Below are 26,504 nucleotides of genomic sequence, written 5' to 3'. Positions count from 1 at the left end.
AGCCTCATATTACCGACTTTTCTTACAATGTCTTGGGATATTTTATTTACATATACTGACATTTTATACATTGAATTATATGCCAAAATCTGATGATAAATAATAATTAACAAACAGATACAGACATCCGAGACAAAGATTAAAGGGTTGTAGCGCCATTTATTTATATTTTTTCTTGCTTTAGTAACAAACCAGTCTAAAATATATAAACATTTCTTTTAATCCGACTTCAGACTGTATACAACGTGAGTTCAATGTAAGCGAAGTTTTTTTATTCAATTCCGAGGAATGACTAAATAATTTTTCCATTCGTAATTTAAATCTTCAGATGTCGGTTATTTTTTTTAATTTATCTAAATGCAGATTTGGCAGTGTCTTTTTGCGTTAAACACACAGACAAATTTTGATATGGGTTGACGTTGAAGATTAAGCGTTGCGTTTTTGAATAAATATTAAGCAGTTTTTCGTGGTTAAATGAACTTAAATATATTTTATATTGGTTATAGTGCTGTGCGCAATTTAAGTTGTCAATACATTAACTATCTAACAAACATTAAATATTCTGAGTTAAGTAAGTAAATAAAAAAAAAACTTGATAAAAAAAAATTGTGTTTTTATGTTTGTGTAATGCGAATTTCTACCATTTTCCCAATCTCTGTGTTTTTTTATTATATTTAAGATATTATTTTCTTTGTCTTCCAATAAAATTGAAATATGCGTTTGAAGCCCTACAAGACTAACCTGGACTGTTCACCTGCTTGTCAAAACATGCTTGTCTATAATGGGATTCATATATGTCCTTCATTTTTACCGGCTTCAAAAAAGCAGGTCTACAATAACTTATTCACGCATAGGACCTCTATCTAGGCACCTTTTCAATAATATTTGTCAGGCGCCATTCCTGGCGGAGAATGCAAGATATTTTTGAAAACTGTATTATCTACAGGTGTTTTATTTGAATAAATATTTAATTAAGAAGAAACTACTGAGAACTATGATTGTTATTTCTGTAAGTGTTTATTATATTAACCTACACAATCTGTGCCAAGATGAAAGAGAAAGTTAATTAAAGCATAAATTAGAGATTCCTAATGATTCATTTGTTTTACCTTTTAATATTTCAAATTATTAAGCGTTTCCCTCTTGAAACTTTCTATAGGTTTTTTTTTATTTATTTATTAGTAATCTTATAGGTAAGATACATATTTTAAAACAAAACCCTTAGACAATATAGATAAAACAGAAAATATTCGTTAATGCACAAAAAGAAAAATGAAATTTTATATGAAACATACGACCATTAATATTTCAAAGAAAAAACTTAATTCTTTTTTATTAACTTTTTATGCACTTGTACCATACTAGGTTTGCCTGGAAGAAATCTCTTGTTAGCGATAAGGCCGCCCGTTGCCCATTTACTTAAGTAACCTTCATGCTTTTTATATGTTTGTTTTTGTAAATTAATAAATTGAATTGTTACTGCTAAACAAAGTCAGTGTCTTCCCGCCTCTTCAAATAATTCCTCACACCATCTTTGGTGAGATGGCAAATATCTTCATTAACTATCATAATTCGTGTCATAGAAAGGTCTCCAAAGATTGGCGAATTAATTTTAATGATATTCAGTTTTAATGATGAATTAACGATACCTCAAAAATCGTTTACTTACAAAAACTTAATGACCTAACATAAAGGTAAATTTAAACGCCCAGGCAAATTTTGTTATGATGTCATAATTGCTCGAAATATGCGCCAGTTTTTTCTGATACCCAATGGTTTTAATGATACACAGGACTATACAGAGGACGTATAAGATTGTACACTGTACAGTCATGCCTCCATTATCTGTAGGCATACTTTAACAAGTGCTACCAAGGCTATCAGACTAGAGCTTGATGTGTTAAATAGGACATTGTGTTTAAGGTTGTTAGGCCAGTAACCCGCTCAACAAGTGGACGGCCTATTCGCTCCGCGCCCATTATCAACGCGATAAGAATATATTGATAACCCGTGCGTTGCATATGTCATAACTCACTATCAGAGAATGCAGTTACACATATCGGCACACGAAAATAATTTGGCTTCGACAAATTCGCCAGCAATTAGTATTATCTGTGCAATAGTCCAGTCAAGACTTCGACCACCAGTGTCGCTGGTCATCGCCCCGGTGGTGAGTTCCGCGAGTCCTGTTACTCGTACCATACATTCGCATTAATATTCCGCACCGGTAATTGCGAACATAGCTGTTGATTCCTGACGGTTGACGCATCGGTGTCCACATAACTTTATCATACAATATTGCCCTCATTAAATATTTATAGATTTACGATCGCCGTGCACGTTTTGAATGTGCGCCAGATTAAAAAAAACAGTTTCCACCTTCATATACATTTGAATTGTATGTAAAATGTAAATAGTGAGTGAAGACATGCCCGAGACAAAGGCATTCCGCAGACGGGGCGAGAGGGAATCTCGCGAGGAGGGCGACGAACAGACGGCTTTCATCGTGAGTGAACGCGTACGGTGTAAAAAACGCATAGGCAGCCAATAAAAACCCTGTGGGGAGATGTCGAGGGGCGGGTGCTGTGCGCTCGGCTGCAAGACGCAAGTGCACGCTGCAGTCTCTCGGCGCCAGGCTGGGTGCGCGCACGCAGCTTTATATCCCTCAATCGCTCACTTATCCAGTACCCATCGAAAGCATGCGCTCGAGTCGCTTCGGGTGCGACGACTCAGAACTTTTCGGTATCGCCAATCAACATTCCTTGTCGCCCCGTTATCAGAAAGCATCCAGCAAGCTTCGCGTGCATTTTGTTTCCGCTAAGTCGGTTGCGTCGCGCTAGGGGTTGTTCAGTCGTAAACAAGCGATATGACGTGAGTTTATACAATTACAAAAATATTGTTTTGAACTATTTTGTTGAATTGTTTCTTCATTTGTTGCAGGGCACCGGTTGTTGTGACTGTACCAGCGGGTGGGGAGGGTCCCAACGGCCTTGCACCCCAGGAAGACGCTATGAAAGGCGTGGAGGCCACACCAGAGGAACAAGAACGGTTAGCGTCCGGAAATAATAATGGCTCCCTCGACTGCAAACTTCCGCCCGCCCAGCCTCGCTCCGTGTTTCACTCGACTCACGTGTTCATGCTGGTTTTCCTCTCGGGTTGGGTGTTGCAGGGCATGTTCCTCACTTATTTCGTGAGTGTGACGACTACAGTTGAGAAGCTGTATAAAGTGGAATCAAAGACCACAGGGATTTTACTGTCTGCGACGGAAATTGGACAGATATGCACAGCGTTATTTCTTACTTACTTGGCTGGCCGTGGACACAGGCCGAGATGGATTGCATGCATGATGATCGTGCTGGCCATAGGAGTTATTGGATGTGTGGTACCTCATATACTGTATGGGACGCAGTTGATGGACGTTCATTTGGACTCGCATCGGGCTGAAGCTGCGCCCGTGTGCAATGACAATTCGTCGACGGCTTGCGATGCAGCCCATATGAAAAGTACTGCCGCTCGATCCTCCATAACAGCAGTAGTGATTCCCTGGCTCTTCGTGTGTCTCCTGGTAGTTGGAGTGGGTCAGACTGGGATAGCAACGCTTGGCATACCCTATGTTGATGACAACGTCGGTAGCAGACAATCTCCTCTGTATATGGGTAAGTAACTTTATGTTATTTTTTAAAGAATCGAATATAATAACAACGTTTCATGATAGTAATTTAAAGCTGTCCGCTTGCATTTTACTCTCACTAATCACCGATGCGTGCGAGAGAAACGATTATGTCAATTCTTCACAATTGACGTAATAGGAGGCCTATGCCCTTACAGGATAGGCTCATTACTTTTACTTTTGATACTTAATAGGCCATTTCTCATTTTATTGCACACGCCATTTAAGACGAACTAACGGCGTTGTCATAATTTTAAACTTGCCACACATGACAATTCTTTATTCAAACAATAAACTTAGGGATATTTTGTTTTATTACAAGCGAGATTTAAAGATTTAACGATACTCTGTAAAACGTTGTCTTACTGGTAAGTTTTGAGAAGTGCATGTACATAAAAGTAAATAAAAAAGTAAATAATTTCGATGTATCGATGCGGATGGCTATTGTTTCTTTGAAACGAGTTTCGTTGAGGTGTCGCGCTCGGTGCACTGCAATGTAAACTTACAATGTAATAAATCTTGCCCGTGTTTTTCCAAACGAAATACGATACTGCTGTTTATATTGTTAAAAAACTAAATAAAGAGTTAGTTTAGCGCCTGGCAGAATACTGCTGTATTAATACCGAGGTGCTGTCATAACCTGAAAATTCAGTTGTAATTGCTTCAAAATTATCTACAAAGGATATCTTTTGTAAGCATATGCTCTCAATAAGAAGGGAGATTTATGCCCAATATCGAGAAGAGTGATTTTCATAAGTTTTCTTTCTACTTTACACTAGATGGCAGTGATAGTCGAATAAAACGCGCTAACGTTTCGCCATTACACAACTCTAAGTTCTTATTGATTTTTTGAGCTCTTTGCAACAGGGTTGCTATCCCACTTCTGAATTATGAAAAATTTTTGCAAAGCAATATTTTACTATTGCTTATGTATTATTAATACTTCATTATATGCAGATAGTGGTTATTGAATAATGTTTTAATAACTTCTGTAGTCTGTTGATTACTTGGTCTATAAGTAAAAACAATTATGTGGCCTTTTAAAAACAATGCTACGTAAATAAAAATTTAAAATATATTTATTATGGAACATGAGATACAGGTATCACTTATTCCACGTCATTAAATTTGAACCTGTAGGCATCCCTACTCATCGGCAAAGAAGACAGAGGGTGTAGGCCGAGATAAAAAGCCGGCGTAAAAAACTCTCGGTACTCTTTTAAAAAAGCAAATTATCAAACAATTATTTTAAAACAAATATCGCAAATTAGAAGTAGAACTAGTCCCAGACCCATTTATAAACTAAATAACTTTATAGTAAGTCTTTTTACACTGCTTTACTTTTCATTTCTTAAATTTATTAAAAGAGCCTCTGGGATTTTATTAAAGAAGAGTATCCCTTTTCCCAAAAAAGAATTCCTAACTTTAGATAGTATAGTACGGGTAAATTGCAGAATTGTAAATTGTTTTAGTTGTCGATTTAAGAATGTATTATTGTATATTATATACAAGTTTCGATTAATTTATTTTAATCTCTAAAATTTGTAATTAAATTGTGCGTTTAAATATGCAATTGCGCAATTCATTGTGGTTTACGTGCGCGTTTACGAAATGTCGTGTGTGATGCGTTTTAGATGCATATGTGTCAGTAGGGCGGGACGTCTCGTCGCCACTTGAGCTTGTTAAAATATATTCCCTTTAACTGTCTACAAAAAAACAAGAAACTGATCGTTTCACTGTATGTTTTACGATGAAATCATTTGTTAGTTGTCGTGGTGAAATCATTTAAATTTTTGGGGGTTAAATGAGGTGATGGTAAAATTACGTGAGGTCAGTTGTAGTAGGAGAATATATATTTAAAAGAAATATAAAAATAATCAGGAAAATTTACTTGTTTGATGAACAGAAATTCGAATGATTAATTAATATTTTCGTAAAAGTAATATAATAATTCGTTTCTATAACTTTTTTATTATAGAACAGGGGAAACAGGACGCTCTCAATGCCAGAGGGCTCGCGAGTGCGTTGCATGCCTTTTAAGAATTGATACTTAAACTTCTTTAGGGCATACTTAGATGCGTGTAATGTCGTGTTCGATTCCCATTGAATCTATTGCCTATAAATTAATAATAATGAAATACTTGTTATTTGAAGGCTCTGTACGTATTTGTTATACGTGCAAATTTCAAATATTCTTATGCAAGTTTGGCTATCATATTACTCTGTAATCATTGTGGTTGACGTAGGTCAGTTTCGCAATGATTAGATTACGATATTATAGTGAATAGTATAAATCTAACTAATCTTCTTTTACTGAAGTAATATTTCTATTCTGTCTATATTTTTTAAATCGAAACAATTGAAAACTGTTGGTATTCGTTACGTAATTCTTACATTAAAACAATTTTAAAAGAAGGGCGTACCAATGTTATGCCTGTAACGCCCTTTGGGCGCTCTGGCGTTCAATGTGTCCATGGGCATTGCCACTTTCTATCAGCTGAGAGTCTTGTCAGTTTATTAAAAAAAACATTTCAATTAATCTCCAACAAATAATCATTAAAGTGAGATTTATTAGTTGAGCTACCAAAGAAGAAAAGGCCGGCAACGCACTCGTGAGCCCTCTAGCATCGAGTGTCCACAGGCGGCGGTATTACTTAACATCAGGTGAGCGTCCTGCCCGTTTGCCCCCTGTTCTATAAAAAAAAGCTGCGTAAATTTGACTAATTTTTATTTACAATTAGTAATATTTAGCTCAAATAATTTTAGTCCTTTATTTCTACATAAAGTTTGTATTGAAAATGTGAGACAGGAAAACTACTACGAGTTACAACATACTAGTTACCTAGAAATAAACTACTTTGGCATACTTATATAGAATTAATTATATTTGTACTCAAACAGTTGAATGAACCACTATCAGTCAACCTTGCTTGTTTATCATTCAATATTGCACTATTGTTAATCTAATTAACGACTAATTTAGATCAAATAACTTGATTTATTGTGAATTTTGAATGCGTTATAAAAATCTTTTACTGCAAGGCAAAGTTTTCAGTGACAGTTTTGACTAGAAACATGATCATCTTCCAGAAATTTTAAAGCCATTTTGATTCATAAAAATCTAATTTGTAGTATTAAGGGATGGAAAATTATATAAAAGTATATAATTATATACTTTTATCAAAGTTTTTTACATAGGGGCCGTTCAAAAAATCCGCACAGTCCGCCACATATAGGCATGCAAATGTTATCTTATTCAATTATGACATTATTATACTTATATGACATTTTTATCATTTAATAATGTCATATATAATACAAACAATAATAGGCAAGTTATGTTAGTATTATTACTTAATGTTAGTATTATTAAAAATCTGTGTCAAACTTATCTAGATATTTGCTTACGCTAAAAAAACACTGTGCCTCTAAAAATTTAATCACCATCCCCTTAAAAGAATATCTGTGTTCTATAACCTCTAGAAAGGTGATTAAATACTTCAACAGCCATGTCGTAACGGTTTTTTGCATACATCTTGACGGATTCCTACAAAAAATTAATGTTTAAGAACTTTATTTTATCAATACAAAAAAATTATTTGATTTACATGAGAAACTTAATATTAATACATATGTATATAAACGAGCGGATACACGCCGCCATAAGCCTTATTAATTTTAGTCAAATGTGTTCATTCTAACATGGATCTTTACTGCCTTTTTGAATTTGTCAAACACTCCAATATTGCGAATTTGAGATGGTAATTGGTTATATAATTGCACACCCTCATACCTAACAGATTTCTTCAAATAGTTTGTACGCGGCTTCGGCAAGATAAGCTCGCTCGACGAGTATTGCGTTTAGTTGTGCATTTGATTTTTTTAAATGATAAGTAACTATGGAGGGAAAAATTAAGACGTTTATGTACTATTATTTTTTAGAGCTTTGCTTACATTTGCTGACAAGAGAATGGGGGGGGGGGGGGATTGCATTAAATCTGCTTACATAATACTTGAACGACCCCATATTAAAACCTTACTCAGAGAAGTTACACGTACATTTGCTTGTAGCTTTTTAAGTTTTATTAGCTCATGTAACAAGGTTATCTGAAGCCCTACTGCCTTTTATACGTTATCGTATGTATTTGGGTTTTTAGGTTTCAATATACAGTTCGGTATCAAAAGGACATTACAATTGGCTAATTATTTTAATATTTGTATTGTTAATTCGTTTAATAATTATGTAAATACGCATTCTAAAGTTTAACTAATGTTCTTCTGTTTTTGTAAAAAGCCCTTGATCTGATATAGTATATTTATTTATTTATTAAGTCTACAACATCATACATATTGCGAAATCTACTGATAATTTTATAAAATCTTTTATGTAATATGTACGACAATATATGTAAACATAACTTTTGCTAAAAATAGGAATTAAAAAAAAAACAATTAAAAACATAAACAAGATACTATATAGATATATAAACATATAGATAGATATTATATACTATAATATATAATAAGTATATGATGTAATGATTACCGAACTAAAAGGTAACTTAATTCGTTAATGTAGGCATTCATAGCCAGTTTTACTGTATACTATATCACTATTTCTACAATCTGTCCCATTAAATATTCTGTTTCATTAAATGCAATATAATACCAAAAGTATAATACAAGCAAAAAGTTCCCAACGAAATTTTACGTAAATATAAATAAAGTTCCATCAAGAGAGCTTCGATGAAAAGAATTGGAACTAAACTAAACAGTCTATTATTCTTCAACAATCGGTAATTTATGTTTCTAAAACCACTATTCTTAAGGCTATGACGTATGAAGTAATCGTGTCACGTCTACAGGATAAAGAAACAAAACTGGACTCAACGCGTCCCATGTTGTGCCTCTATTGCCTCAATGAATGTGGTAAAATGCGTATCTTGTGTAAACTGGTTTTAGAAAATAATAAACTTGATTGACAAAGGTTTTCTCGTTTAAGTTGGTTTTGGTGTCTACGTTTGTTAAAAACATTAAATTTTTATGCAAAGATATGCTATAACTCAGGCAGGTGTTAGGAAATATAAATTGAGCTCAGTAGGCATATATTAATCAGAATGAACTTTTTGTCTTCATTTTTTTTATAGAACAGGGCAAACGGGCCTCACCTGATGTTGAGAGTGTCATGGCATTGGACAGATGGCTCGCGAGTGCGTTGCCGGCCTTTTAAGAATTTGTACGCTCGTTTCTTGAAGGTTTGAAATTTACGAAAGTCATGCCTGAATTGAAAACCCCAAAACGATACGTCGACTTGCTGCATCCTCGTCACTTTATCCTCAGCTTGTCTTAGTGTGTTAACGATGTTGAGGCCCATAATTATTGTCCTCATATGGTTTTTTAAATTATTATTTACTCTACTACCCTGCCATCGTGTCCAGGAACTTTTTCTATCTCACAATTTTTTTTTCAAATTTTGACAATTAACAATTGACGTGTTAAGCGTCGGGAAATACGCCCCGCCCCGACTACATCGGTAATATTTTTATTTACAGTAGTCCTAATATGGTTAGACCAGACTACTCCTGCCATCACTCCTCCCTTTCATACCGAGTTCAAGAACGAACATGTCTTTGTGTTGTCTCATCAAAATCTTATTATCATTATTGTCTGAACCAAAAGCGAGTTGTTTCATCATGAAAGCGTGTTGTATTTAAATTGTGGTTAAAAATCGTGGCCATGTTGCTCTCTGATTATTTGAGTGTAATTGAATTTTAAGTAGTTGAATCTGTGCAAAATACCTTACATTTTTTGACAATTGTGTTATGCAGTAGGTGGAAGTTAATTACACGAAAACTGGTAATAACAGTTATATAAGCGGTACACGCAATATTAAATCATTATCGGAAGAAATACCGCGTTATACCGCGAATTTAATTCTATATAGATGGCTACTTTAATTGTTTTCTTTTGTAAATTTTATTGTTAGCTGTTGGGTTACCAAATAAATAAACATTATAAATACTACATAAGAAAGGTATAATAAGTGCGTGCTCCTATTTCGCCATGCCTCCTGCTAATGGAGGACAAATCTTTGTTTTGAATTTATTTTATTATTCTAATCAAGATGTCATATGGAACATGGTGTAATGGTTGCAGCTCCTTACAAACGTTGTGTAAAAGAAAAAAACTTGGCGATTAAAAAGAGTGGCGGAGAGTTTATTGCCAGTTCTCCACTTCCGTTCTACTTGATTTGAGAACAGGCAGTAAATCTAAAATTAAAGCATACATTGTATATTTCTTTTTTTAGGTTTATAAGTGTACATTATGTTACCTACATAAATAAATTATTTTTGATTTGATTTATATGCAATATAATATGTATAATGATAATAGGAAAATTTATATTCTGTTCAAACAGGAACATTCAAGCAAAATGCATTGGGCGATTTTGGCAAGCGACGCGGTCGATTTCTCCGAATGATTACATTTGCTGCATAAGTACCTGATTGTTTTTCGGTCAATGACCCTCATATAAAAAGAGCTATATAAATCTCGTTATATACTTAATATTCAATAATTATCGTGACTCAAATACATGAGCCGTTCTCGCCGTCTACCATCGCTTCTTCTTAAATAAAAAAAAATAAAAATAAAATACGTTTATTTTGAAACATAAGATCATCAAATCAAATCAAAATTCATTTATTCAATTTAGATGCGTCTTAGAGCATGCTTATGTATGTCAAAAACGTTTATAAAATTCGCGAAAGAGCTAAACTATATCGAGGTTATCACTTATTCCACGTCAGTAAATTCAAACCTGTAGGCATTCCTACTTATCGGCAAAGAAGACAAAGGCCGCGCCGAGAGAAAAAGCCAGCGTAAAAAACTCTCGGTACTCTTTTAAAAAAAGCAAATCATCAAACTAGCGATATCTATGACACCCATTTACTTTAACGAACTGCGATTAGATTGAAGACTTTAGCTTATTAGTCGCAGGCCAGTTTGTACTTATACAAATTTTCATAATGCATGTCCCAGCACCATCATTAATATCGTTAATATTGTATGCATCGTTGGCTCCTGTTGGACCTTCATTAATAAAATTCCTGCTAGCATGCAAGCCTTGCATGTAACGTTTATTATGACCGCAGACGGATTTATTATTATTATTTTTACAGCAATAACGATTGGGATCCGAGTAATTGGGCCGGCGCTTGGATTTCTACTTGGAGCTTTGTGTACGAGGGTATATGTAGATCCACTGCAGGACCCTGGATACGAGTATAGTGACCCGCGATGGGTTGGTGCATGGTGGCTTGGTAAGTAAAAATTAAGTTGTCCCTTACAGTAATTTACCGTGCCGTTTTCAACTGCATTAGTCAGCGTCGTTGAGGATTTAATGTTTTTAAAATACCTCATATGTAAATTCTTGGATTCATATATTTTCAATGTAACGAGAAATTTTCGCCGTTGAAAGGTCGTGTAACATACTATTTATTGTTATTGGTTAAGCTTCGCTGTTTACGAACTGTACCGGTATAATGTACCCATTGAAACATCCTATACGGTATAGGAGCTGGAATGCCTTCGCAGCCATACACATTACACACATCGCGGAACTGTCAGCTACCGTTACTTAACCATTGACTCAGATTTGTGCGCAAAATCCACGAAGAAAGCACGAACGTGACTGAAGTACTAAAGGAATGCGTACAATGTGATATTCCAGTCTTTGTAACAATGGCATCTTTAATACGTACAGGACAGAGTTGGCAATTCACTGCTTTTTTTGTTCGTGCCCAAGTGGAAATAGGCGTGCCTTGACTGGCAATGGAATAGATTGAATTCGCAAATCACGAAATGGTTTCCGCGTATTTCCTTATTGTTTTAAGTTATAACTTCATCGATGAAGACTGAATATTAATGAGGGTTTTATGGATACGTTTGTAACCGCATACATTGTATATATTTATATATGTTTATCTTATCGTTTATGGACATTAAGAGCAGTGGGCCTTCAGCGACTCACCCATGAGGTCGTAGGTTCGATCCCCGTCTGTGCACCAATGAACTTTTCTCCATTTTTATTTATTGCATTTAAGAAGGTTTACAGTATTTTAACAGAATGTAAATTATCATTATAATAAAATAAAAACAGTACTAATTACAAATCTCCAATAGATAAACCATAAATACTTTAGGGAGAGAAAATTAATAATGATGGATTAAAAAAACTACGAAACAATTAAAAGATTGTAATTAGGTATGAAAAGCAGAAAATTTAAATTTATAACTATTCTAATGGAAACAGCTGGATATGAGTGTGCGTCTCACAGAGTCAATAGATGAGCAGAAAAGATCGATCTCTAACTGGGTTGAACATTGGTTGTAGGTCTGTACACTTCGAATCATGAATGTATTTTTTCTTGATGTTGGTATTAATTTGGGGCATTTTGAAAAGAGGGCGGTGTCTGAACCATAATAAGTTATGTGCGCATTTAATATTCCCTCGGACTTTGAAGGAAGACATCTGATCATGTAACAGATACATAAATCCGAACTAAAGGCTGTGACGCCACTGATTTATTTATTTATTTTCATTAAGATAATATTATATTAGCATTTTACATAGTAGCGATTGGCTCGATTGAAATCAGCCGGTACGCGTAGCACTGCGATGCGATTTTCTCTTGGCTTTCGCTTTTCCTCTGTTGCATCGTCACGCTGGCCGTCACTACGCACGCTTGTGTTATATAACTCGTTACATCATGTCGCGTCACGGCGACTAAAATAATCGTTCTATCTACGCGGTCATGGCCAAGGCTGCGCGCCTTGTTGCCGACAATTATGCCCGCCGGTTGTAATGAGGTTTTAGTGGGTGGACACACGGACACCTCGTACACTTTTACTTCTAAACCGGTTAGTGACCTCGTCTATGTCAAGAGGTTAAATCCCTAACAAATTCTAATTTTCAAAACGCGTTCGGTTTTAATGCGAGTAGAATAATACGTACCTAAATGTCTAGCGAACGCCCTTGACTGGCGCTCGCCGGGTAACCTTGTAAGTGTGGTCTGTTTTGATGTATCAGGATCCATTTTGGTTCAATGCCGAGTTTTTGTTTTGTAATTATGGTCTGCCTTAGCATGTTGACCACACAGGTATTGAGATATATTTGGCTTACATTGTGATTCTGAACAATGTGAGAGTTTTTGTAAGTAACTAAGGGATATAATACAAACAATATGGTTACAGTTAAGAAGGTATTGGGAGACTGGTTTCCAAGTTAGTAATAACCTGTGATTCACAGCAAATTCATCTTGAGTGGACAAAAAGTACATACATATATGAGTAGGCAAATTTAGAAGTTTTAGAAAAAAAACACAGTTAACTTGATTACTAGTTAGAAGTTAGTAGAATAAAGGTACATACACCATGTGTGTATTGTGTTTGTATTTAATACAAGTGTAGTTTCGGCAGGGAAAATTTGAACTTTATTTCAAAGTTTACTTGGCAACCGTATTACTGAATAGGTGATAATTAGCAAGATTAAATTGCTATTATCTTACGACTCATACAAGGTTCAATGATTTTGGTATTATTACGTCTATTGATAATGAGCGTAATATGATGTGTACAGCGCTAATAAATAATGTATGAGTGCGGTTTTGTTCTTTAGAATTCTTTGCTAATCATGGTTTTTTTGTTGTTTACCGTGTTGCGTTCATTAGAGCGATGCGGCTAAGTTAATAGTCAGTAGATAGGGGCCCGCACGCGTAGGTTTCGTGTCAAATATTTTTCTGGCAAATATTTTAACAATATCTTCAACAATAATTATCATTTGGGTCAATTTACATTGCACTTGCTACCCTCTGACGTTGTGTCCATGGGCGGTCCATGCCACTTAACAGTTGACCCTGCCTTTTTGCCCCGTTATAAAAAAAAGTGTAATATATAATACACCTAAACCTTCGTGATACATGTGTACTTTATAATGTACATATAGTATGCTAAGTATGTAAATTAGCTAAATAACTACATGTGGGCGGAGTGTTTGAGAAAACTATTATTCTTGTTTATTTAAATGACATTTATGGTATTAGATATCGTGGGATATCCCTATCACGGGTTTGACACGTGCCCGACAGATAACCTTGAACATTTTGACAGAGAAATATAGTTTGACAGGTCGGATTTGTATTTGTATTAATTAAGCGTAGTGTCAAGCTTATCTTAATATATATATTTCTTGTGTGCGTGTGTATGAGACTGAACTCCTCCTAAACGACTGGACCGATTTAGACGAAATTTTTTGTGTGTTAAAGGGGATCTGGGAATGGTTTAGATTCACAATTTTGTCCGCTGGACAATGTTTTTTTTAATTAATTTTCAATTTATTAGTTGTTGTTGATTTTGGAATGTTTTACATTGGATCCGACAGACGGCGCTACCATCGCTGTGTCAAATTTTAAATAATATTCGAATTTTAATTTTAGTCTGTCCCGAAATTTAAAAAAAGTTTTGTTATCATTGTGTTATATCGTGTGTGACCATGTGCTGGATCGTTCGATATTGTCATAACATTTGAATAATAATTTTCATCAAAATGGCTTATTAAAAATTGAAATTTTGAAATTAAAGACGTGTAGACAGGACAACGTCTGTCGGATCCGCTAGTTGTAATATAGTTTGGAAGGCTTACAGACCTTTGAGAATCATCTCTCTAGTTGTCAGCCACACACACATATATATACTTATCTTTTACTAAGGTTGTGTTTTGTCAATTCTAGGTATGGTGTTCATAGCAGGATTCGTGGTGATCCTCTCCTCCCTGATGTTCTGTTTTCCGAAGCAAATACGACAGAGTCCACTTCCACCGCCTCCCAAGAAGATTAAAGAGAAGAATGAGCCGTTGTTTAAAGGTATTTTACAAGTTTATTGGAAATAAAGCTGATGTATTTAATAATAATAATAGTATTATCAATAATGTGCTTTTCAAGTAATGAATTTAATAAAGTCATGTCAAATGAATGTCAGTGGATAAATGAAAGTGACATTCTAATTCCTTTCTTAGAAATTTGAAAGTGTTTTAAATGCTATTTAAAGTTTTTAATGCAATATGAAAATCATCGCAATTTTATTTTTCTTCACAGATTAAGTTACGAAATTTAAACTTCAGATTACACAAATAATGATGACATTGCAAACTTTCAAATTGAAAATCTGATGTGAAATAGATTAAACCATGAAGTTGAGTCAGAATAATCTTTGTTCTACGTCATAGTCTATTAATTCACAAATTTTTGCTATATGTAATGATTTGACAAATGTGTTGACGTTTGTTGTTTTAACTGTCTTGGAATTTTTCCGGCATTTATTTTGACAATTGACAAATTTACAGATTTCTTTGCGACGATCAAACGTCAGTTGACAAATGACATCCTGATGTGGAGGACAGCCAGTTCCGTTCTCCATCTGATGCCCATAAGTGGAGTCTACTCATTCCTGCCCAAATATCTGGAGAAGCAGTTCAGACTGCCCACGCACGATGCCAACCTTGTTTCGGGTGAGGTACTAGCTTTTATGAGTTCGGATATTTCGTCTTGATATTTTGGATGCTTCTAAACGAAGAAATTAAAAAAATATACGACGAAATGAGTCTTTGGGTCTTTTGAAGTCAATTATAAATGAACCCAACTCAGCGGCCTAACACTGATTTTCAATAAATCCATATAATCTTTAAAATGAATCTGTTATTTTTATAAATATAAAAATTACTAAACTGTTTTTTCTTTTGGATATGACAACCCCAAATATCTCTTGCGCGGAATTGTCATTTGCGTATAACGTTTTTATATATATATATATCATGAACGTAAAGCAAAAGATAAACGTTGAGTGGCGTCTCATTAATGGAGATGTCAAATTATTCAAATTTGGATAGAATTGCTCTCAAAAGAAAGAAATGAAATAAAATTTAACGTTAAGATAAACCACTCCTTACTCTCAATTTATCTATTCGTAACTTCCAAGCGAAATTAGAGAATTATAACTGAATGAATTTAAAACTCTCCTTAAACCTAATTTAATCAATAAAGCTTTTTATAAATAAATAAATAAATTTGATGATTACTTCTATGATCCTAATCCTTGGGATTTATTTGCTGAAGTTCAAACAATTGGTATGACTCAAAAGTAGGGGAGAGTTTCATGCCAGTTCTTCTTGTCCGCTCTTGACTTGCGAACTGGTAGTAATTGTAAATTTAAAATCAATTTAGCGTTTTTTCTGTTGACTGTGTTTGAGTTGAAGAATCACTACAAATATGAATAGTTATGTAATTGTCATCAGTGCATTTTAAGTACCTTCTAATTTTCTAAAGAATTATTAGACAATATTTTTTGCATTATAATCTAAACTATAGGATATATTAATAATATTCAATAGATTACATAGAAGTTTATTTTTCCAGGTCTTGGCGGTATTCTGGTGATGGGTTTAGGTATTATCACCTCCGGAGTGGTTATTCTAAAGCTGGTTCCGAGTGCGAGACAAGTTGCCGCCTGGACAGCTGCAACTGCTGCCATCTATAGCGCTGGTAAAGTATTAGCTAATATTATATCCTTTTCGCTCTTATGATATTTTTATCGAACTATAGTTCAAATTTTTATTTAAATATGAGATATATGTATTCATGCGATGACAGTTAACATATACATATATACCTTTATCATCCAGTAAAGAATGGGTCTGTATTTGCCTTTTTTTTTCAACCCTATGTTTTATTGCATACTAACCGGGCTGAGCCCCAAAAAAATATATACGATTAATTCATATTGAATTCCCCATTTCAGGTATGATACTGCTTATGTTTGTGAGTTGTCCCGAAGAATCCTTCAGAGTGTTGAGTACGACAGACAACAACCTCACTTGTAGTGTTGGCTGTGAATGCGAGAATTCCTCATATAGTCCTGTTTGTGGGCAGGTTTGTACTCAACATTTACGTTTGGATAGGATTTTGAAAATCGAATCCTTGCTTGATTTTTCATTCCGTTTTCAAAAGTGTGTGTTCTATATTCAAAATGACGGATTAATCTATTAAATACTTTTTTAAATTGCCTTGCAGGACCAATCAGTTTATTCGTTTTTTAAATTGATCCTTCCGGGTTTTATTTTTAAAATACGAAGCAATGTTTCCGGTGTAAACACTGTTCAAACTCTAGACCAATTATGGTTCAAGTGATCTGTGTTTAAAAGTGCGTTTCAAAACCCGGCATTCTATATTCAAAATTCCATGTATTAATAAAGTATAAAAATAATAAAGTACGTAAGGCAATTTGAAAATATTTATGATAAAAAGTGAAAATGCTACTTTATATAATTTTTTCAGGATTCATACACATACATGTCTCCGTGTCAAGCTGGTTGTCACAGCAGCAAACGACTAGACAACAACACTTGGTACTACAGTGACTGCGATTGTGTTAATAACAATACTATTGGCGATAGGGCTTACAAAATGTAAGTTAAATTTCGTAATATTTGAATTTAGAACGGGAATATAATGTTCACAGACTATCAAAATTATATTTCCATTGTTATTACGTTTCCAAAAAGTATTTATATTTTTTCATTGACTAATCATATTAGTCTATGGTAACACTAATCACATATTTACATAATTTCACTTTGCGCTTTGGGACAATTGTATGTATGAAAACGAAATGCATTTTCGAGTTATTACAAAATTAATACGTTTATATACGAGATTTTTGAGAACTTAGCTTATTTTTGCTGACAAAAGGAAAGGGGTTGCATATTGTAAGATTTGTAAAGATTTAACTAGCGTCCCAATAATGACTGAACGTTTCAGTTTGGAACGTTACGAGGCAGTTAACATGACGTATGACGACATATCGGACGGCGGGTTTGCCGTGAGCGGCGAATGTGGCGGTCCCTGCAACCAGATCTATTTATTCATAGCGATATTTGCGGCCATTATGTTCGTTCACGCCAGTGGCGAAGTCGGGGCTGTATTATTAATTATACGCTGCACGGATAAACATGGTGAGTAATATGATAAATCGATATACAGTTAAAACCGTCGCAAAAAAATGACTCCTATATTGACTAAAATCAAAGGTCCCGGCTGAATTCCGCCACTCTTTTTAATCGTCAAGTTTTTTTTTCTTTTACACACCATTTGTAGAGCTGCAACCATTACACCATGTTCAACATGAGATCTGAATAAATTAATAAAAATAAATAGAATAAAAAATAAAGATTTGTCCTCTATCAGCAGGAGGCATGGTGAAATAGGAGCACCAACTTCTCTTCTTCTTCGTAAATTCTCATTAACAAGGCTTTCTTTAAAATAGATTTATTTATTTAATTTTAAGTAATTTAACAGCTTATACTTATAAATATAATAAGACAAAACACTAAGACAATACAGAAAGCCAAAACAGATTACATAGATAAACAATATATGTATATAAAACAGAAAAAAAGCAAGTGCATTAATAGACAAATATACATTAAAAAAAACTAAAGTAAACTGAAATTTAACATTTAAAAATAACAAATAATACTTAGAATTTAAAACTTGTACTTAAACAAAATTAGATTCTTCCCGCTTCTTCAAGTACTTTTTGACATCTTTCTTTATGAGGTGGAAAAGATCAAAATCCTGAAAATATTATTTGTTTTATTCTAAATCTTGAAGCATATTGGTCGTTTTGAGTTTAAGTCCGTTTCAGATAAGGCCATGGCGATGGGGGTGATACAGTTCGCTATTGGAGTGTTTGGGAATGTCCCGTGCCCCATAGTGTTTGGGGCCGCAGTCGACGCGGCGTGTCGGTTGCGGGACGTCGCCTGCGGCGTGCTTGGCGGCTGCGTGTCATATGACAGTGACAGCTTGAGGCATTTCTTCCTGGGTGAGTGCGATATTTATGTGTTAACTTGATAAACTGAGAAACGGTCTTTGATAATTTTTGTTTAGATATATATGGTCTGCGCTATTTAATTTTAATTTTACCAACAAAATTGTAATTAACAAAACTATACTAGCAAATAATTAGTGGCTTTGAATAATAATAGTGGAGGGTTTACTAACGAATTTTTTATTTCGATGGAAATGACAGAAATTGGTAAAATACCAGTCCATCTTAATTTAATTAACAAATTTCGATTTAAAAAATACACAAGAATTTCAGATTTCCTTGCTAACATTGAATCGAAAAGAAAACATCCAGATTTTGTGGTGAAATGGAATAAGTTATTTCTAGATGTAACTGATAACAATGTATGGAATATTAAATTGCTTTTTTCATCTCGATTTACATAAATTGTGTCATATTTAATGTAATCAGTCACGTGTACGAAGCGATCGCATGATGACGCTGCGTGATATTTTCTTAGAAATGTTGTGGGAGTGACTTTTGATCAGTGGAAATTACCGATTGACATCACGTTATGTAAAAACAATATTAAATTATTCAGAAATCTTCAAACCTATTCGGAGAATTTCTGAAGCTTTATGTTGTTTAAACAATTTTTATATATATAGTATCGCATCTCGTACTACGCATTACTTAGTCGTCTCTCGCCAGGATGGTCAGCAATTCCAGTATTGGAAAACGCCTTTGATTTAATTACTTGGCGAAAAATACTTATTGAAAATTCACCGCTTTTAAACTCAGCTACTAACTACTTGACTTAGAAATTAGAGAACGCCATTGTCGAATATTATTATCGATCTACTAAATCTGTATTTCCATATTATGATTGTACTATAAAATATAAGTTTGATAAGCGTCGAGTGACGATTACACTAATTAATAGCATTATAAAGGTAGTAATATTGTGTTTGGATTACGCGAGCCATAAATACAACTTCATATCGAATATAAATGCGAATTCGCTCAAAATGATTTATTCGTACAAGCGTCGAACGCTTTTTAACTTTTATCAATACTAATTAAAGTTGTTTTGCATTCCAGGTCTCTCATCCGGTCTAATGTTCCTAGCGTTTATAATGGATATGCTTGTATGGAGCCGGGCGGGACGAATCGACATGAACCCTGGAGAGAGACAAGAGACACCTCAAGACGCGCCACTCGCGCCTAACCCTGACACCCAACTCTGACATACATCGACAATCTACGAGGACTCCGTGTGATTATAAAAATACTAAATGCGTAAAGTTGGCACTGCTGTATTGACAGTAACAAAAAAATGTTTTTATTGATTATCAATGAGCTCTAGGTCGTTAGAAATAAGGTTTTATAAATTCATAAATTAACAAGTGCCGATACCAACGACACATGTTTTATAACTAGAATATGCAATAGTTATATACTGCTAGACGCTTCAAGGGGACAAAAAATGTTTAAAATTGAGAATCCGGATCGAAGGACCATAAAACTTCAACCACTTGTTACAAATAAACAAATGAAAGTCGTAAGTAGTGATGTCGATTTGAATGTACTAATCTTATTGGACCTAAAAATAAAACTCGGAAAGGGACTTTTGAAACGCAGTTTTCTTTACAGAAGTCGAATTTTGACAAATATTTTTGAATAGTTAGATGACGTTTTCTATTTTTAGCGATATTTGTGCAATATTTTTGATGTTGTAGCGAAATTTATATTTAAAAGTTAAGCTTTTTCAAATAGTCACTGCCTGTTTTAACCTCATAACGAATGTTTTGATCAACGAGTTGCCATTGTAGCTACGACGTCAATAAGCATAATATTATTTCATCAAGTTTGATAAATATAGCGGCTATCTCTGTCTAAAATAAGTAAACGATAACATTTAAATTACTTTTTTAATCGTTTGGGCGCATACATTGGCGCAACATTTAAAATTGAACAATTGTTTTAATGTATTGGCTTTAGTAAGAATTTTATACGTGTTTAGTAAATGACGTAATATATTTTTAAACTAAAATCTACTTTGTCCAGTGTTAGATTTAGGTAATTGCATAATATTTTTTTGTATGCGTTTTATTCATTTTATTTCACGTTATTCATTTTATAATAGTTGTGTACATCACACATATGGGACTGAGTTTTTGCTGAATTACGCTGTCTGTTTGTTAATTAATTGTAGGAATCATCATATGAAAAACTTTTTGAAAAAAAAAAACCCGTTGTCACCGTTTTTTGGGTGACACCCATTCGGTCTCTCCACTTTAAGACAATCTACAAAAAAAAATCGCTAGCATAAAAAAATTTTCAGGGATTCCTCCATCCCTTCTAGAATTCGGGGTTTCCCGCAAAAGAGCCTGACGCTGTTGTGGGGGATTCCCCGTCCCATACTCGCCATATTTTAATGAATTATCCATGTCCTTTATCATTTGAAATTTATTGCTTTTTACTTTCGATGGGGTGACACCACCAACTTCCGCACCAGGTGCCACGCCACTGCGCATGACGCACGCGTGCTCTCTTTAACAGCCTAAAATCAATTCGAAAGAAAGAGACAAATATCTATGAGTGTAGATGGAGGGATTCAGTTTCTATTTTGGGTTATTCTTCTTCTTCTTCAAGTGCCTCTCCATTACTGGAGGTTGGCCGTCAGTTTTCTGAACCGCGTCTTGTTTTTATTAGACTTTTTCATGATTACTGACTACTAGGGAAAAGATGTTGAGCAGTGGTTTCCCGTTGCCTTCTGCCCATTTGCCTTTGGGTTATTAAATGAAAGGTCTTTCAAGTAAAATTCAAACTCTGGGCTATTTCCAAAAAGACAGCGTACTACGCAACATTTTTTATATAATTGCGAATTAAATGGCTAGTGATTAGATTTTTATATTAGTGACTAAATGTAAATATTTATTTTAAATGAATTTTACTCTCAATAGATATAACGGCGTTTATGTACAAGTATGTATGGCCATGTAATTTAGAATAAAATATATACATATATATTTATATTTTTCCGCACTTGATTTATTCAGTGAATTAATATAAAAGGCTGGGTCGAGTGTAAATTATTGTAGGATTATGTTTGTCTATGAATCTGCTAATTTTTAATCTGTGAATGAGTTTGGAACTTCTAGAAGTAAAACGTTACCGAAACTGACTGATTCTATATTTCTACCAATTGCGTGCAATAACAGAGTGTTTTTTGTACTTGTTGTGTTATGGATAACCAAAATCCCAAACGTTTTTGCTGTCAGTCGTTAATTCTATAGACAACACAGCAAGACCTTAGCACGAAGCTTACAATAGGTTCGTCAAGTAATCGTATACGCTATTGCGATAATTTTCGATAAACACTCGTATACGATACGATAATTTTTGACTGCTCGAACTATTTGATTTTTCTTACAATTTGTATAGTTTACTATAGGTATTCTATTCGATAGATGAACGTGCTTCCGTTTTTCAAATACTTCAACGAGGCGATTCTCAAGTTTTCCATACAAAAATCTACTGCTACTATTCGATTTTGCGTATAGTTTCGTGCTAAGGTTTTCTTAATTATGTCGTGGAAAAATAAACCCAAAATATTGGTACGAATATAATTTTTCGTTTTCATATAATTTTTTTTCCTTGATACAGTCTAAGAACTTTTACTTGCACAGAAGTATCAGGCTTAAAAAAACTTTTGTATCCAGTGGATTTATGAATACAAAAAAAAAGATGTTTCTAGAAATATGACCAAATTTTATTGCTAAAACTTTGTGCATTATTTGTGTGCAATCTAGGTGTATGGGTTTTTGAATGTATTAGAATAATGTTATTATAATCGGTTTATGTAGAACGCTGAACAATTTTGAACATCACTTTAGGTTAATTTGTTATCTGTTGTAATTAAATTGTTATTACAACTAGTCGAACAAAATCGTGGTCAGTAGCGGGTTTTTTTAATTGTCGCTTTGTAATGACACTGTATTTTTCTGTATGTTTTGTTGAGTCTTCAGCAGAACAACTCTAGATTGTATTGTTTATGGTCATCTGTCACTTTTGTATATGACATTTGACAGTGTTCAAGTGTGCATTTTTTGTTACAAATTTATAGATTGACATTTAAACTAAGAATATTATTATTTTTTTAAATTAAATTTTGTTTGATTAAACCTTTTTACAATGTTAAGATGAATTTGTAATGTTTTTTAATCGTGTTTTTTACTGATGCTAAACTTTTGAATTTAGAATAATGTAGCCTAGTTTTAATATTTTACCAAAAGATCACAAATATATTTAGAAAAACATTTTTTTTTTTTTATGGATTATTGGAAAAAACAATTATTAAGTAATTAAATAAATATATATTCAATATTTTCTGGTCATTTCTGGTACAGCTACTTATATTCACAATAATTGTTATTATACGTATTTTGTAATTTGTAAATAAAATAATATTGAGAGATTAAAAGTTTTTTTTACTCCACACTATAAAAATAAGTCACGGATTATTATGGGAGAACATTAGATTGGTAAGCGGAAAATAAGCACAACTGAGCGTAGCTTAGGCATTTTTGCCCCACATCACCACCAACTACGGTCCTTCAAGTAGTGTGTACCGATTCATAAAAGGCCGTCATGGCACTTGGGAGCCTCAAGGTCCCTGGGACATTAAATGTCCCATGGACATTGAGTCAATGGGAGCGTCCATGGACGTCGGAATCACTTAATATCCGGTGAGCCTCCTGACCGGGATTCCATTCCCGGAGAAACAATAATTGTTTGGGATAATTACACTGGTCCACTTAGTTATAGGGTTAAAGTAGTTCTGTGAAAGGCTCAATAAATATCTATACTAGTATTATAAAGAGGGTCCTATTCCATTGTTGTTGTTTATTTATTTAACATTGCAGGCTTTTGATAAAGGAATTATTGTTTTGGACATCATTTTTTAATAATTCCTCCCTGAGACACTCAGCCTCGTTCATAAATGGGATGACGATTGATTTTATCTCTTCCCTCTCACCAAAAAGAGACATTTTCAGAGATTCTATCAGCTTAGATTCTAAGTGTTCAATACAAAAATTGTTTGAAGGCCACTTGAGACTCTAATGTTAATTTTCTAAAAAACTATTTATAATGTATTCGCATACCTTATCATTACTTGACATCCTTTCAATAATAAAACCAATTAACTATTCAATTAATGATAAATAGATGGTTTCGTTATTTAAAAGTAATTTAATATTTTTTAACTACTGCCGTGTTATATATATTAATTAAAGACAATTCGTTCTTTTTTTGCCTAATTTAAATGTAAATTACATTTTTATTTGTGACGAAAGTAATTTCAATAGCTCAATAGGTGATTTAATGAAATAGTAAATGTCTTAAAGGCACTCCCTTCGGTATATTTGTATCAGCTTTCTCATCACGGCACAGCATTGTTGAATTTATGGCAAATATGGTCTGAATATAACAATACAATTTTTTTGTTTAGGTACAAAAACAATAGGAATGAGAAGGAACAAAATAATGAGCACTTCAATTAGAAATAAATAGAAGAAAACTATGTTACAAAGACAGGAATAGGAACAGGCTGGAGCAAAACTCTCGTCATTCTTTCAGCAGAGCTCACGTGTTTTATGAAAAATATCACTATTTTCCCTTTTTTCAAAACATAATCTATTACATATCTATGCGGAAATAAGTAAACTAAGACAAATTCAATTTCTTTCAGCTTTTTTATATCTTCGTTCTTTGTTATGTGTTGTGATTCTAGAAGAGAATATTTCTGGTTGTCACAGAGGATTTTAATTTAACTTTATATACTTGTAAATTTCCAAGGAATCTACTGGTAAATTTGGTACATAAGACAGACAAAGCAATAAATAGACTGTATAGCTTTTTGACAAATTTGGGAAAATATTGAATAATAAATAGAAAAGTTATTAATTATTTATTCATATTAATTAGTGCTTATGTAACCTAATTGCAAATTGAACTCCTCAATTTATACCACCTAAAAACGTGACATAAATGGAGACCTTTAAGGGGGCTCAGAGAAAATAATGAAGGTGCGTATATAAAATGTAATTATAATTTTTCAGGTGGTAATAAGATTGGTAGTAAGTTCTCGTTGGAGAAAATGGCGCAGGAATAACACGAATAATGAATATGACGGTACCTAGGTGCAATAAAACGATCCAAAATGTGATATAATATCGCCATTACTGAAACAAAAGTAATATAATAATTTAGAACAAAGCAGATATTTTATTTTCTAGATATAATAGGTTAACAAGAGCCGTTAGATACGCGAAAGGCAAGCAAAACGCAAGGGCGACTCCAGAATCCAACACGACAGAATTGCACACACTCAAAGCTTTTGAAAGAATCGTATAGACAACTTTCTGACGTATATAACTTCTATGAAGGTTCTTGTAAAGTGATCGATTTGGATCATTTTTACACAGAAACTAAGCATGACCCTGGCCAGACCCTTTGTGGAGCCGAGACTCGAGACTTATTGATTCTGTTTGATCAATAGCGATATCGGTAAATGAAGTGAAAGAAAGTAATACGATAAATTTTGATAATATCAATTACGCACGAATTGACGTATTTAGTCAAAGTTAATCTTAGTAAGCAATTATAAAATTCTTTGCAATTTCCTCGTACAATTTAACATAACAAAAAATTCAAAGTAAAACATATAAATTTGGTGAATCGGTAAGTATTTTAATTATTGTCAGTTGACACCATGACGTCCATAAACATTTCAACTTTACTTTTAATTTTTATTATTTTTCTAATTCAAATTGCAAGTATTTATTGTGCACCACAGGGTTTGAGTAAGTATTTTGGTTTTAAATTATTTTAATAATTTATTTACACTTATTTCAATGTAATATTAAAATGTTTTAAAGCAATAAAGCCTAGTTTACACGTTATCCCAAGAGTCTCGTAACAGTTGTAATATTAGGCACGCGCATAGGAATATACTTAAAGTATATTCATTATACAAACAGAATGAGTCTGAAACATTGCATGCATGGGTTGACATATGGACTTATACATACAGATTTGTCATTCAAACAAAAAAAATTGAAGAAAAACACTTTTTTAACATAATTTTAAATAATTATAATTTTACGATAATACATAACTTCAATCCGTCTAAAATGTGCTTTTCTTTAAATATGTAAAAGTTATGTTAATAAAAGACAATAAAATAATTGAATTATATTTTCAGACTTCGGATTACCGTCACTACTTGGTGTCAATAGTGCTTTATTAAATGTGTAAGTATATACTCTACTGTATAGTACAGTGCAAAGAATATTCCTAATTTCTCATAAACTGTAGATACAATATTGTTTTTTTCAGATCTCTCGGCTAACAAATGAAGGTTTTATTTGGAGATACAGATAAGCAGATTCGGATTTCAAGTTATACGATGTGGCTGTAATTATTATAAAATAAAATTTACTGACATACATCTTGTTTTTTTTTTTGTAGTACAGCGAACGGGCACTCGTGTTGTCGGCCTTTTATGCTTGAAGTATCCTTAGTTGCATTGGTTCGGAAACACTTCAGTGGGTAGCTGGTTCTACATTCTGGAGATGCGCAGTATAGACAAGACCCTCAAACTTAAAAAACTAAAATTACATGTATAATTCTTTTTTTGTTTTGTTACTGGCGTCTATTTATCTTCGTTTATGCTTTATATAATTAAAAGTAACTTTTTTTAAAGTACTTAACTAAGTAAAAAAAAATACGTTTATTTTGGAACACGGGATCATAATAGTATCACTTATTCCATGTCATTAAATTCGAGCCTGTTGGCATCCCTTCTCATCGGCAAAGAAGACAGAGGGTGTTGGCCGAGAGAAAAAGCCGGCGTAAAAAACTCTCGGTA

General features: G+C 33.6%; 1 protein-coding gene and 1 long non-coding RNA gene across 6 annotated transcripts in view; both read left to right on the top strand.

Moving 5' to 3' along the window:
- Nucleotides 1-22,740, top strand: part of LOC111000835 (solute carrier organic anion transporter family member 74D) — a 47,320-nt gene extending 24,580 nt beyond the window's left edge. For 3 of the 5 annotated variants that reach the window (XM_022270426.2, XM_022270424.2, XM_045632504.1), the window contains exons 2-11: nt 2,941-3,656; nt 10,852-10,992; nt 14,461-14,592; nt 15,072-15,236; nt 16,141-16,266; nt 16,523-16,653; nt 17,059-17,189; nt 17,542-17,735; nt 18,428-18,604; nt 19,670-22,740. In XM_022270426.2, the coding sequence (XP_022126118.2) occupies nt 3,011-3,656; nt 10,852-10,992; nt 14,461-14,592; nt 15,072-15,236; nt 16,141-16,266; nt 16,523-16,653; nt 17,059-17,189; nt 17,542-17,735; nt 18,428-18,604; nt 19,670-19,815 (1,989 nt within the window). In that variant the 5' untranslated portion in view covers nt 2,941-3,010 and the 3' untranslated portion in view covers nt 19,816-22,740. Of the gene's footprint in view, nt 1-2,024; nt 2,171-2,452; nt 2,872-2,940; nt 3,657-10,851; nt 10,993-14,460; nt 14,593-15,071; nt 15,237-16,140; nt 16,267-16,522; nt 16,654-17,058; nt 17,190-17,541; nt 17,736-18,427; nt 18,605-19,669 lie in introns of those variants that run through there. The other 2 variants (XM_022270425.2, XM_022270423.2) reach the window with 2 other exon arrangements.
- A 2,588-nt stretch (nt 22,741-25,328) lies between these two features.
- Nucleotides 25,329-26,074, top strand: LOC111000836. The gene is made up of 3 exons (XR_002600450.2): nt 25,329-25,437; nt 25,839-25,887; nt 25,973-26,074. It is a non-coding gene; the product is annotated as an uncharacterized LOC111000836 (long non-coding RNA).
- Nucleotides 26,075-26,504: the final 430 nt, after the last annotated feature.

Source organism: Pieris rapae, chromosome 20 (assembly GCF_905147795.1).
Source record: "Pieris rapae chromosome 20, ilPieRapa1.1, whole genome shotgun sequence".
NCBI lineage: Eukaryota > Metazoa > Arthropoda > Insecta > Lepidoptera > Pieridae > Pieris > Pieris rapae.
The sequence above is the reverse complement of the archived record's forward strand: the minus strand, read 5'-3'. Positions and strand labels throughout refer to the sequence as shown.